The following is a 14,635-nucleotide window of genomic DNA, read 5'->3' as shown; positions in this document are numbered from 1 at the left end:
GGGAGGGACTCGGAGAGAACATCAACGCGAAGCTGATCGAGCGAGGCGAGTGAATCGGGAAGAGTGGGGATTTGGACGGAGTTGGCAACGGCTGAGACGGAGAATTTGGGAAGGGAATGGAATGAGAGATTGGGACTGTTTGGACGAGAAGTTTTGCTGTTAGGGTTTTTGCAGATCAGAGGGAATGAAGATGGAAAATTTGTAAGGGTTTTAGCTGCCAACATCTCAGAGAAGTGAAGAAAGCAGAATGCGGCGGAGAAACAATGATCAATGTTCTAATTTTCGAACACGTTTCGCCAGTTTTCTCCCCCAAAGCCACAACTTATAGATCGTTTACTGTACCTTGTAGTAAAGTTTTATTTTAAGGAGTTTATATATATATATATATATATTATACACATTTTTCCTTTACATGAACCTTTTTCTTTCTTTTACATTATCACTGAACAGTAGTATGATAGAAAATAAAAGGAGAATTACAATCAAGTCTCACAAAAGAGAAATAAATACTAAAAGGTCCTAATAACAATTGAACAGCCTATAATGACAAGTTCTATAGTAAGAATGACAACCTCTGGAACCTGTCCTTCAATTCTTTTCCTTACTTGAAACCTCATTGTAATTCTTCCAAAAATAAAATAATCTCAAAAAGGTATTGATATATTTAAAATATGTAAAATATTGTATCAATTATATTTTCAATGGTCATTCTATAAATATAAACATTAATATATATATATATATATATATATATATATATCAGTATAAACACATAAGTTGAATATCTTATTGTAGTAGTTATTTATAAAATTTGAATATTTTGCCTCAACTTGGGTGCTGATAACTTTTTCTTTTGGAAAAAATTGCCAAATATTTAGGTGAATTTATTTTTAGTTGACAGCAGTGTAGAATTCTTTAACAAATTAATACTCATGCATAGTTTTTATTACCCAGACAAAATTATAGTAAGAGTTTAAGGGTGAGTGGTGAAACTGCATTATAATATCAATGGCATCCCTAAAAACTTTTTTCAAAACATTAAGAATACGGATGGAGAATGACAATTAAAAACCTGTATGAAAACTAATACAAATGAAGACATGTTTACCACTAAAGTTTACAAGTCAAACTTCAATATTTACAGCTTAAATGTCCTCAATTTTACATTGTCATTCTTCTTTCTTAGATATACAGGCTTTTTTACCAAAATACTATAAACAGTAAAATTATATATCAAAATGCTGTGGTTTTAAAAGTATTTACTAATATGTTGCACTTAAAATTGTTCTTGATAAGAATAACTTTCAAATTACACACAAGTTGTTCTTGGCGTGAACAACTTCAAAAGTTGTTCTTGTCGTGAATGACTTCAGAAATCGTTTACGCTAAAAATGATTCCTAAAGTCATTCAAGAACGATTTTACTTTTTTTCTATTCACTCTCCATGCAAGAATCTCTGTCAATTTTGCATGCAAGAATCTCTAAAACTATACACGCGAGAATCCCATTCTCTTCCTATGAGGCTACGGCATCATATATGGTTTTATATAGAACATGTTGCTCTCTCTTCTCCTCCTCCTCTTACTTCATCTCTAAAATCTGAATTCTCTCTTCTTCTTCTTATTCTTCTTCTCACTTGCTCTATTTCATTATTCTTTTCCTTTGTTATTTTTTTACTTTTGTTTCCAAACACTTGACAAGCTCTTTTACTGCTGTTATAGATATATTGTTTTTCTTCTATTTTTTCTTTTAAAAAACTTGCAGCCATGATATAGAATCTGATTTTTTATCCACACTACTCTTGATGAGTTAATATTTCATTGTTTTAATTTTCAGAAGTTGAATGGTGGGTTTAACAATTTGGGATATTTGTACCCTTTCTAAACTAGGTGCCTCTTATTTTAACATTAAAACTATCATCTGTTATATTGTTTTGAGATGTTAAAATTTTAATAAAAGCTCCAATTTCTTTTAGTATATGATTATTATTTTTTCTTATGAAAGTATACTTTTCCAGAAGTTTAAATTTGGTAAGATAAAACGGAAAAATAATTATATACACACCTAAATATCAAATATGTGGTATATATTAAGTTGGTAAATTTTAAAAAAAATAAAAAAGTGTTCTACACACTTCTAATGAACTATTGCTTTCATATACTTTTTAGATAAAAATAAGGGGTAAGTAATGAAAAATTGAAATTGAAATGAATGAACGATTTCAAGAATAAACTTAACAGAAAACCTAGAAACAAACATAGTTCATTAATACCTGTACTCTCTAAGTAAGTTCAAGAATATGCTGCATAGAAAACCTGGAATCCATTGTCCAATGACTAAAACTTCCCAAGGGCATCCAATCAATGTGTTCTTTACTATATTTTTAATAAGAAAACCCATTTCGCATTAAACCACAAAGAGACAAGAAAGATAACGATGCGGCGTGCCCCATACGTCTTGACAAACATAACTAAGGTTCCAAGGGATCATGCTGATGTTATGAGGAAGTTTATCGTGGGAAAGCTTAACTAATTTAATATGCAAAGGGAAGGATGTAACAAGGTGTACAATGCAATTATAATATATATTAAAATCCAACATTGAAACCTTCGAATGTATCACTAATATTCTTCAGATTCCATGTGGCCTTGTGAAATAAAAGGAGTGGAATATCATCATCAGCAGGCAAAGATCCCAAAGTGATGAACCTAAGAATTCTCTTCAAGAAAGGCAAGGTTACATATAATATGTTCAAGATATAAGAGCCTAGCAAAAATTTGACATAAGAGAAAAGAGGCTATCTAATTGAAATACTTCACTCATCAAATGTATCATATATTACAAAGAGGAAGGGTTTACAACTATGCGCCCAAGTGGGTGAGCAACATCACCACCACCAGCATGCTTCACAAACTCTGCTGGGTAGAGGACGTTTCCATGGCATACGCCCATAATCCTCACTTCCTGCCCTCTACCATATCAGTACAATATTCCCTCAATTAAAGTCAATATTAGCTCATATCTACTTACAATTATCGGACAAATAAACACAAGCCAAAAAAAAAAAAAAAAACCTTTGAAAAACAATTGTCAAGAAACTCTCTCTGGTTCTTTAACCAAATGTTTATCATGGATGCGTGCAATCAAATGATCAGAGGTCTTGGTTTTCAAAATTCTCGCTCCTGCTGATGCAAAATCAATGGCGTGCAGGGATCAAGACAGAATCAAGTCAAGAACAGTATGAACAGCATCAAGCCCCAGGTGATGACAATAGTCATTTTGGCCCTTTTCACCATAATTAAGACTAATCTGCATCTGATTTTCCTAATACAGTTCACGCTAACCAGATAAGAGACACAATATTTCTACAACAGAACTGTACATGAAACTCTCTGCTGTACTTTATGGAAGTGAAAAAAGCTATGGCCATTTGAAATATGACTGGGAGTGACATAAATTAAAATCACAATTGTAGGATAACCTAGCACTATTTACAAAAATAGAATGAGAAATTTATCCAAAAGTACAAAATAGCACAGCAAGACAAGAAAATGCATCTATCCAGTTAAAAATGGAACCTAAGCCAAGGAAATGCACCTATCCAGTAAAAATGCAACCACGGAGCATGAACTCACACACTCACCTGAATGAAGGACCGAATCTGCAAAATGCTCATCAAAGATGGATGTATTGCAAATTAGAAAACCCAGGTCAGAGGACAAGGAATGGTTGAGGAATTAGCCAGCTAAACTGTGTGAACAAGAGAAAGCAGTTTTTCAAGTCATGTTGCCTTTGAAGCAACAATTGCAGCCATACATCCAAGACATTAATTTGGAGTAATCCAGCACCAGATGCAAAATTTCTACAAAGGTCCCATTAACCGCCTAAAATATTGCTATTGCTTTTCAGAGACAAGGAAGCACTTCAGTTTCCACATATTCAAGATGGAATGTCTTACTGTAGTTCCCTCAGGCAACAACAGGAAAGATCCCACTGGTTACATATAATGGAAAAGAAAATAATGCAAAAAGAAAAACAGCAATTCGGTGATAGAAAATGACTCTGTAACTCTACTCTATGAGGAAGGGCGAGTGGAAGACTTTGTTGGATATATTCTATTCAACTGGTTTCAAAAAAGTATAGGAGAAAGGGGGAAAACTTCAGGCATTTCACCTTAATACATGCATCATAACTAATTAAACCAATTGGTCTAACAATACATTTGAAGTTAGTACAGACATTAGAATCACACAAGCTGTATAATTAGGGGGAAATGAACAGTTTTAAAAAGTAGAGTGAATTTCATAATAATAGTTTCAGTTTGTCAAGGCCACGTAGAAAAAAGTCACTGGGCTAGGCTTTTCTGACTAAGCACAGAAGTAGGCAGCAACTGCAGATTTCAATAACAACCACTAGGCAGAAAGAGAAGCAAAATCTAAACCACTATCAATTCTTGAATAAAATAGTGAGGCCACTTTATATTAATAGCCACATCAAAGCTGTTACAGGAGACTAATAATCCGGCATAGCAAGTCTCGACTTTTTCTCTGCTTGCTTACATTCTATCAAAAGAATAATAATTTTGAAGAAGGCACTCTCTTCATCCGCTGTATCCACTAATACTAGGATCTAGGAAACTTGATCGCCTTTTACAACGAAGACCACCTCCTCCCACTGAACAACGACAATCTCTAGTACTAGGATAGCTATTAATGTTAGATGACCATGTCAACTTCAATCAATCAAACTACCTCCAGTTTCTCAGGTTCTGAACTTGACTACTTATTTTTAATCGTTATCCCAAGTTCACCTGCAATGATGACTGTAGTAGCCATGTCCAGAAACATTCCGTGCTCCACAACGCCAGCAAGCTGAAGAATCGCATCACTGGCAACCTTCAGATCCCCAATACTCTTGTTAAAGTACAAGTCTACAATGTAATTTCCGTTGTCAGTTACAAATGGTTCATCTTTCTCGCCAAAAGTCCTCAACTTAGCAACACAGCCTGAATCCTCAAACAATTTTTGAAGCCTAGCAGCAGTGAATTTCCAGCAAAAGGGTATAATCTCAACGGGCATAGCCAGTCCACTACCTCCCAAATACTTCACCAACTTGGACTCATCCACAATCACAATGAACTTCTTGCAAGCACCCTCTACCATTTTCTCTCTCAGAAGCGACCCCCCTCGCCCTTTCACTAAGTTCAAAAACGGATCGACTTCATCTGCTCCGTCAATCGCTAGATCCAAGGTTGGGTGCGAATCAAGATCTGACAACGGAATCCCCAATGAAACTGCCTGCTCATGTGTCTTCTTCGAGGTGGGTATTCCTATAATATTCTTAAGCTTGCCTTGACGCAAAAGCTCGCCGATTCGGTCCACTGCGTGCTTCGCCGTGGACCCGGTTCCCAAACCCAGAACCATTCCAGATTCAACGTACTCCACGGCTTTGTAAGCGGCGATTTTCTTCAAATCGTCCTGCGTTAGAATCACGGGAGGAGGAGATAAGGACGATGACGGTGACGAAGGCACCAAAAGACCCGCCTCCACGGCCGCTTTCTCAGACGCGATGAAATGGGGGCAAGGAATAGCCATCGTTACGGCCCTCCAAACAATCAAATAAGAATCAAAGGACAAAACTTTATAAAAATCCAGAAACCGGATAAGCCATAAAACTTGAAAATTGAAATAATATCAAACCAAGGCAATAACGTATCGGGTGAAGGAGCGGATTCAAGAATTAAATAGTGGGTTTAAAAGAAAATGAACAAACAAACAAAATCCCGCCACCAGAAAAAGGTTAAAGGTCCGAATGAATATCAGAAGAAGAAAGAATCTAGGAGATATGGCCGAAGAAAGGGCAGAGATAACGGTTTCATAATAATAATAATAATAGAAAAATGTGTGGTGGTGATGAATGTTAGACAAAGGAACAAGGAAGAGGACGATAGGGTTAGAGTAGAGCGGTGGCGGATTTGCTTGGTTCAAGAAAAGAAGGGCTTGCGTTGGCTTTATATAGGGAAGGGAGAAGAGATTTGGGACGGTGGAAGATAAAAGTAAAGCTGGTTTGGTTGGATTCGAAAGGGCTGCATGGAAGATGATTGGGTTATTGCGCGCGGTGGACTGGAAAGGGCAGATTCGGCGAAGGAACAAGATCCTGCAGCAACCAGACTTTAACGTTAATTAATACCGATATTAATGTTATTCATTATTCAATGTCCAAAATTAATATTATCCTTTTCTTTTTATTACCATCACTATTCAGGACTCAGGAGTGCACCGCTACCCCAATTGGCTCAGAGAGGATACTTTTTCTCACATAACTTGATTAAATTTTTAACACAAATAAATACTTCTGTTATTAACCTTGGAGTTATTTGTGCAATTGATCTTAGTTTTAAATATAATATTTATTTTTTATATTTTTCATTTTTTTTAAAGTATTCTTGTTGATACTCTCCCAATCATAATCAAATAAGAGAGAAGGAAAGTATTAAAAAAGATGATTATAATATTTTAATAAAAATATGTCATATTTTTATAATTAATTAACTTATTCAATTTTTAATTTAATCAAATTAACTAAATAAGTCTTATATTAATAACTAAAGGAGTATCTTCTTTTTCTTTTTTTTTCAATACAAGATTCACCTTATAATTCAATATGAATCTTGTATTTAGAATAGAAGGTGGTAGTATATCGAAAGTTAGTAATATGTAAATTTAGCAGAGTATATCACCACATTATTTACTCCCTCCCATTTTTTGATATGATGATTTTTTGAAAAACCGTAGTAATTACTTATTTTTTAGGGAAAAAACTACACTAATTTAATGAATTTTATTAAGGAATAATAATTTTAAAAAGAATAAAAGAATATGAATATATGTAATGAAAATAACTAGTTTTAACTATTTTTTAATAAAAATTTAAATGTACGGAAAGGACTTAATTTGTATAAAAGTTGGCAACCGTTTTACATACATAATTATCCCTTCCAACCTTATCAGTACTTCTTTTGCATAAAGTAGAGAGAACGTTTCTTTTGGTTCTATATATATATAGGTCATTTATTAAATTTTTAATATAAACATACTATTTTATTTTTTATTTAATATAATTTACTTTTCTTATTTTATTTATAAGTTATTTCTAATATATCTCACATAAATCAAGAAAACTCTTAAATTTCATTAATTCTTATTTAAAATTCAATAACTTTTTAATGTTATTTCTATTTAAGATAGATTATACCTTATATAAACAAAATCAGCATAATGATAAATAAAGGATAAAATTATACATCTATATAAAAAAATTCTCTTACTGCTCTATAAACAGAACCGAAAAATATTTTTATAAATAGGACCAGATGAGTAAATAATTATTTTTAAAAAATATACATTAAATAAGTCTAAAATCACAAAATTATTATATTTTAATAAAAAAAATTAATGCAATTTAATACTTTTCTTGATCTATATTATCTTTATAAATAATTGGAATAAAACCAGAGAACTATATTACTAGCACGATTGTCGGCAAAAGGCAATTCAACGGATTCAAATGCATTGGCTCCTGCCCAACCCCCCCGTCCTTTTGTTCACTATTTTGCTCCCTTTCATTATTATTATTTTTTAAAAAAAAAGGTGTCTCGTCACTTGAATGCTTTAAAATATATTTTTTAGTTTTACTGCTTGATTTGAAATATATATGATTCAGATTTCATAATTGTGAAAACTTTAATACTATGGTAAAAAAAAAAAGTTTCACCAATTTTTATTTAAATGATCTTTTTAATAATATTAAAATATATTACTACTTTTAATGATAATTATAAAACCTTATTTGTAAAATACTACTTTCAATTCTAATTATAAGATTTTATTTCTTAAAAAAAATTACAACAGAACAGTAATAACAAAAGCTAACATCCTTCGTTGCCTTGCCGCCTCCACTTGACGTAAAGGTGGAGTGCAGTGAAGGATATAAAAATTTTAAACAAGATTATGTGACTGCTTAGCTAAATAGACCACTAGGACAATCTAATCAATAATAGTATGATTTATTAGGATTTTCCAGTCCCTAAAATATAAAAACAATCTTCATCAACAACACCTCTGGAAGGATGGGATCTAATAATTAAATTAACAAATTTTATGCAAACATTTGATAGTCCAATATAAATGATTTTATAACCAGTAATGTTAATTATAAAAAATAATTGGAATATTTTTTAAAAAAATTAAATTTAGATTACTCATATTTAGTTTAAATATCTAGAAACCATAATAAGTATTATTATTCATAAACCAACGGGAGTTAGATCTAGTAGAAGAGACTAAGAGGCTAATCTTTTATAACATAATGAACCAATGTTTGAATTTTTACTGAGAAAAACGCTCACATTTATTGCCCAACAAACATTTCAATCTGAGTTGGCTCCAATAAGATAATACCTGTACCTAGCAAAAAGTATTATTATTCATAAATTATAAATAATAAAAACTCATTTTCTGTATAATATAGGGAAAATCCCAGAAAAAGCCCTTGGAATATACCAAATCCCAGATTGAGCCCTTAAATTTCGAAAATGACAGAATGGGTCATTGACCCAATTTGTCATTTGTGAAATTCAGGCGAATTGACATTTTTGCCCTTGAGCAAAAGTGAGTAGTTATTCTCTAAACAAATCTAGGTAACGCTTATACTGTTCTAGTGATTACAAGATTCGTTGTAGTTAATAATAAGGTACCTGACAATAATAAGATACCTGACTATGAAAAAATGAGTAGTTATTCTCTACACAAATCTAGGTAATGCTTACATTGTTCTAGTGATTACTGCATTAGTTGTAGTTAATAACAAGACACCTGACTATGAAAAAGTGAATAGTTATTCGCTATACGAATCTAGGTAACACCTAAACTCTTATAGTGATTCCTTGAATCATTGTAGTGAATGAATAAATGAGGGCAAAATTGTCAATTCGCCTGAATTTCACAAATGACAGATTGGGTCAATGACCCATTCTGTCATTTTCGAAATTTAAGGACCCAATCTGGCATTTCTCATATTCTAAGGACCTTTTTTGGGATTTCCCTATAATATATGTAAGACGTGCACTTATTTTGTTTTTTTGCCAACAAACGTGTTATTAGTTTGTAAATATATATATATATATATATATATATATATATAAATGCATTGTACAATATGCATAAAGTTTATTTTTAACGGTTGGCTAAAAAAAAAAAACTGATTTTTGGCGACAGGCACGAAGGGTGGACCGTTTTTGTCTGTCACTTGGTGAGGAGCAAACAAAGCTTAGGCCCATTGGCCTTGCAAGTTGGGATTTTGTCTCACGCCCCCTGGAAAAGGCTTGTACATTTTTGTCCCGCTTAGGTGAGTCAGGCTTATATGCAAAATACAATAAGTAAATTATATAGATTAAAAGGTTGATTAAAATTAATTAAAATAATAAATATGTAAGAAATGAGTTTTATTTTTCCAAAAATACTCTTATTGATGGAGAAAGGGAGAGTGAATGAGGGAAAATGGATAGGAAAAATAAATGCGTTAGATATCATTAATGCACTAATATGATAAGTAATTAATCGAGAAAAATTTAAAAAAATTGGTTGAAACTTAAATTATTCTTTAAGTGTATTTTCATGGTGCAGATGGAATTTTACCCTCAACACCTCAATTTTTTTTAATTGTGTAATTTTATTTATGATTTTTTAAAATATAATTTTACCCACAATCATTTTATTTTGGTATAATTTTATTCATTATTAAATATATACATAAGCACATGATTATACTAAAAATGATAAATATAAGAAACAAAATAGATCAAATTTTTATATCCAAAACCAAGCTTGTACTCGAGAATAAACCGGTCCTCATTTTAGAGAGAGAGAGAGAGAGAGACATCATCATCACAAATGGTGCTGCAAGTCTAAAGCAGGGCCACAGAGAAAATGACAATTATTGAAGAAAGAAAAATCTTTGTTGGACACAAGGTCATCAAAATGTTAGGGTTTTGTCAGTTTCTGGAAAAGAAATTGGCAACACACAAAAAAAAAGAAAATCCTTTATTGATAGTCATATAGCCTCAGCAAGAAGAAAAGTCAGGATCCCTTTTATAACCTCACGCATTTTTTTTTTTGATAAAAATTTTTTTTTGATACAGTTCTTAAAACACAAATACTCTTCTATTAGAAACAATCATATTCAAAACACTATCCTGTACTAAATGTAGACACCTCTCTCGGTAAGGATTCGAATATTAATTTACCACAGAATTCGCACACTTGGTTACACCCAACTCTTTTTGGTGAAAAGACAATTTATTAAGGGGAAAAAACCAAGTAAAATGACATACAACTATTTAGACCCTATTACACAATAAAAGCAAATGAAAACGCAAGGGTCCAACTATAACCGAAAGGAAAACAGAGAAACAAAATGGACAACATGCGCACTAAAACAAGAAAGAGAGGAGCTCGGAAAGTGCTTGTCCAACTTAAGCCATGAGACAGCAAGGTAAGCAGAGGATGCAGAAGATGAGGCGACCACAATTAGTGGAATACTAACTGTGCATGACTGAAAAGTTTTGCATAATTATGTGTACAAAGAAGCTAATTATGCAGACTGATTAGCATGATACGTTCTAGAATGAAACATCAATCGAGTCACATTATAGATCCACCTCCAGAGTGTAGACTACAGTAATTATGAATTATGATTTTAGCAATGATCTCCTAAATTCTGGTTAATTTGTTATTGGACTCCCTTCAAAGCTTTTGCCTCCTATTTTATTCCGGGAAACCAAAAAAAAAAAAAAAAAGAGTAGGGCCACAGCAGGATAATAAATTAATAACCAAGCAAGCATGATAAAGAATCTCGCAAGCAGAAAGTGAAACAAAACAACCAAAGAGAAAAAGACAAAACAAGGAACTGTGAACTTTGCAGGAGTCGATTTAAGATCCACAGGGCACATGGTGCGATTTATTAAAAAGCCGGGTAGCAAGAATCCAAGGAACCACACATTTGTTTTGTCCATAAAAGCCAAATTCATATATAATATAAACTTTGAGGCAAGACTGTAACTTACCATAAGCCATGAATACTAAAATTTATTTTAATACATGAAAACAGGTCTGGTGTTATAGAGAAACAGGAACTTGGCTTTCGTGAGAAGGGAATTCACCAAATACAAGCATTTTTAAGCTCCAAATCATATTCAATGGGATCTTGAAGATCTTAAAGACATGATTAAAATAATTAAAAAAATAAAAGAAATGAAATATATGCAGCAATAGTGCATATTTTCTCACCTCTCAGCAAACTGTTCAATTTCCTTTCTTCCTCTTGTGCAAAAAACACAAACCCATCATAACAGCTAAAATAAGCAAAACTATGAACAGTTGCACACCTGAGAATGGATTCAATCTCCTTCAGAGAACTAGAGTCCGTCATTATAATACCCCATGGTGAGGATTTCAAGTTTATTTTTCCTCTCATATATCTGCAAATTTTTCGTAACTTCGCACAAGCTTTCAAACAGAGGAACTTCCTACTTTTCATATCTTATATCCAATTATTGTCATGCCTTCCCCTGTAGAGGCTAAAACAATGCGATTTGGACAAAATGCATTAGGAGAAGTTTTGTACATGAGAAGAAACCAAATTTTGCAGGGCAGGTGTTCAATTTGTTAGGGAGAGAGGGAGAAGGATAGAAACTAGAAGAAAGAGTGAGCATATGCAGAAGAAAAGATAACATGCACTGAATCTCAATACTTGACTGTTTTTAGCTTGTGCCTTTCAGGAGAAGGAACTATAGTAGGTCCACTCTTATCACGCAACACAGATTTTAGCTATGGGCACAAAACACTCCCTGTAAACAATATAAAGCATTCATTTTACACTTTTAATGACGAAGAAGACAGCATAAAAGGGGGAGTTTATTACTAAATCAACTTCAAAGCACAACCTAGAAAACACAGTCCCCAACAAGAGGCTTCAATACCCATTACTCTGCAAACAGTAGAAACTACGGCCAATTGTTTGACAAAACCATCTTTCAGAAGGAAAACATCATTGAACTTGGAAGCTGGAGATCAAAGGGGGAAATCACCATTTGCATCCATCATACCTACCATTGCAGCACAGAGCAGGAAACAACTCATCTTAATTTAGCCTTATACTCCATAGGATATTGCAATTGTAATAATGGGCTCACTGATCCTCCTCAGCCAAGAGGTAGTAAAATATATGGCAAGATCAAATAAAGGGCAGTATTCTGAAGTAGACGATGATATACAAGGAAAGAGAGAAAAGGGCAAACACATGTTGCCAGAAGAGAATTGCTGAAGCTTCACTAACTGCATAACCCCTCAAGCTGGCTATTGCTCCCAGTAAAATGGCACTTGGTGTAGTGTATTGTAACAAAAGGACAAATCTAAACATGGCATCATTCGCAACCAAGAAATTCAGCTGATCAGACAATGCCACAATTCCAATTCCCATAATGGGAAGCACAAGGAGTCTAGCCACAATAATACCAATTGTAGTTCTGAGTCCAAGTGTAGACTCATTTGGGCCCTCAGCGAGCATTCCCCCAAGAATAAGCATCACAGAGGGTACCATAGCACCACCTAAAATTTCCAAACTGTCCTTGAAGAAAGATAGGGGAGCATCATTATCGAAGACGAATGCTTTCAGTTGAGGCACCGAGCCAATGATGATAGCTAATAGAGAGGCAATTGTTGGGGGTTGAAGTATGTGCTGAATTGGAGTTTGTTCAGCAACGACTCTGATCCTCCTAACAACTCTAGGCTCAGCTAAACACCTAATGGACCGAGGACTGTTCCCACTGCTTTCTGGGGTTATTTCGAGATCAGGTATAGTGGCTGCGGAAACTCCTGAAATGCTCTTAAAGATCCTGGCAATAAAGGGTGTCTTGGAATGTTCAGTCTCTTTATCTTCAATTCCAGGCCACTCAGCTTCTACAAGGAGTGGCCTACTGATATCATTAAGTGGGCGTACTTCCTCAATTTCAGCCCCTTCATCAACAAGCTCATAATACTCCATAGGAGGCTCCATCATGTGATAAACGAGAGTATAAACTAGAATTACAGCAACCCATTGAGAAAAAGAGACATAGGCCACACTTCTTGAGTGGCAATTAGATCCAAATGGATTATTTGAAGTATGGCAGACAGAACCAAGTACAGCAAGAGGGAGATTTCCTGTGTTTCCAAATCCTGTCATTATTATGGTAAATCGGTTAAATCGAGGAGGTGGGCGACATATGACCACCACCAAGAACCCAAGTATGCAACCAAGAGCAGTGCTCACAAGCACATTGACAGGAATAAACCACCAATCCAAAAAATTCTTCAGAGTAATGCTTTCACCAAGTTCAGTAAAGATTAGACATGGCAAGAACAGAGCAAATACAAGTTTACTGAGGAGTTTGAATGTCGCTCTGGGGATGAGTTGCAGTTTAGGGTTTGCAAGGAGCAGTCCTATGACAGTTAGGGAGAGAAGTTTCAACAATGGCACAATAGCAGTCTGAAGATCTTCACCGCTAGACTTCATATCATTTACGTGCAAACCAACCACAGGTCCTCCTGACATTTTTTCTTAAGAACTTGAAGACGAAGAATAAAATCCCCTTCTGCAAGAGTTCACATAGCAATACATAAGTGAATAACTGAATATCCAAGCCCTTTATGCGAAAATCCATCAAAATTACAACAACTGTCACAAAAAAAAAAAGGAGATCCAGGGCTTCAAAAATCTATATACGATAATACCTGAATTGTATTAACCACCAAATCTTTTGCCAAAATTGATTGAAATCAAAACAAGATCTCAAAACTGTGAGCAGAATCTTAATATAAATCAAATGGAAAGAGTGTTTATTGCTCAATGAAAAGGTGAAGCAGATTATAAGGAAACAACTGAAGAAACAGAGAAAATTAAAATTTTAAAATCAGCAGATGAAGAAAATTCGAAACCCATTTGAACAGTTGTAAAAGTGAAATCTTTCACGTTTATCTCGCCTCAGCCAACGGATAAAGGATTCACGAAATTGTTGATAAGCCCGGGCCAAAGCAAACACCACAGGATAAGTATGATATGAAGATTGAAGACTGCGTCCAGAACCGTAAAAGAAAGGAAAAAAAAAACTCACCAAAACGAAGCTATTGCAGGCAAGGTGATGAAGAATTAGGGAACTTACGAGTTAAAAATCAACAGATGAAGAAAACTCAGCAAGCTCCCGAACTGAAGATTGGTGGAGTAGAATCTTTCAAGTTCTTCAGGCTTCAGTCAGCAGATAAGAGATTCATGAAGTTGCTGACGAGCTTGAGCCAGATGGAATATGGGATTAATCTCATCAGACAAACACAGTAATCTGCAATCAGCTCAAGATGTGGCGATATTGAATTATTGGCTTTATGACTAGGAGAGAGACAATGATGGCTTGCAAATTATTTTCCTAAAATTTATTTTAAACAGCAGATAAGATTTTTTTTTATAAAGAAAACAGGTTAATTCCATAATTTTAAACTGTTTTGAATTATTGTTTAATATTAAAAATATAGTCATTTACATTCTA

At 33.9% G+C, this 14,635-nt stretch overlaps 2 protein-coding genes across 2 annotated transcripts; both read right to left on the bottom strand.

Annotated features, from left to right (window-relative positions):
* Positions 1-2,802: 2,802 nt before the first annotated feature.
* LOC114735950 (probable ribose-5-phosphate isomerase 2) lies at positions 2,803-5,990 on the bottom strand. The gene has a single exon (XM_028923738.1). The coding sequence runs from the start codon at positions 5,592-5,594 to the stop codon at positions 4,779-4,781; it is 816 nt and encodes a 271-aa protein (XP_028779571.1). The 5' UTR covers positions 5,595-5,990; the 3' UTR covers positions 2,803-4,778.
* Positions 5,991-11,771: 5,781 nt separating this feature from the next.
* On the bottom strand, positions 11,772-14,419 carry LOC114735949 (protein PIN-LIKES 2). Its single transcript, XM_028923737.1, has 2 exons — positions 14,258-14,419; positions 11,772-13,690 (listed from the first exon to the last, which is right to left on the bottom strand). Exon 2 carries the CDS (start codon positions 13,648-13,650, stop codon positions 12,292-12,294), a length of 1,359 nt encoding a protein of 452 aa, XP_028779570.1. The 5' UTR covers positions 13,651-13,690; positions 14,258-14,419; the 3' UTR covers positions 11,772-12,291.
* Between the last annotated feature and the right edge of the window lie 216 nt (positions 14,420-14,635).

This window comes from Neltuma alba, unplaced genomic scaffold, assembly GCF_004799145.2.
Source record: "Neltuma alba isolate B1F8T4 unplaced genomic scaffold, ASM479914v2 tig00013267_pilon, whole genome shotgun sequence".
NCBI classification, from domain to species: Eukaryota; Viridiplantae; Streptophyta; class Magnoliopsida; order Fabales; family Fabaceae; genus Neltuma; species Neltuma alba.
This window is presented reverse-complemented; position numbering and strand designations above follow the sequence as displayed.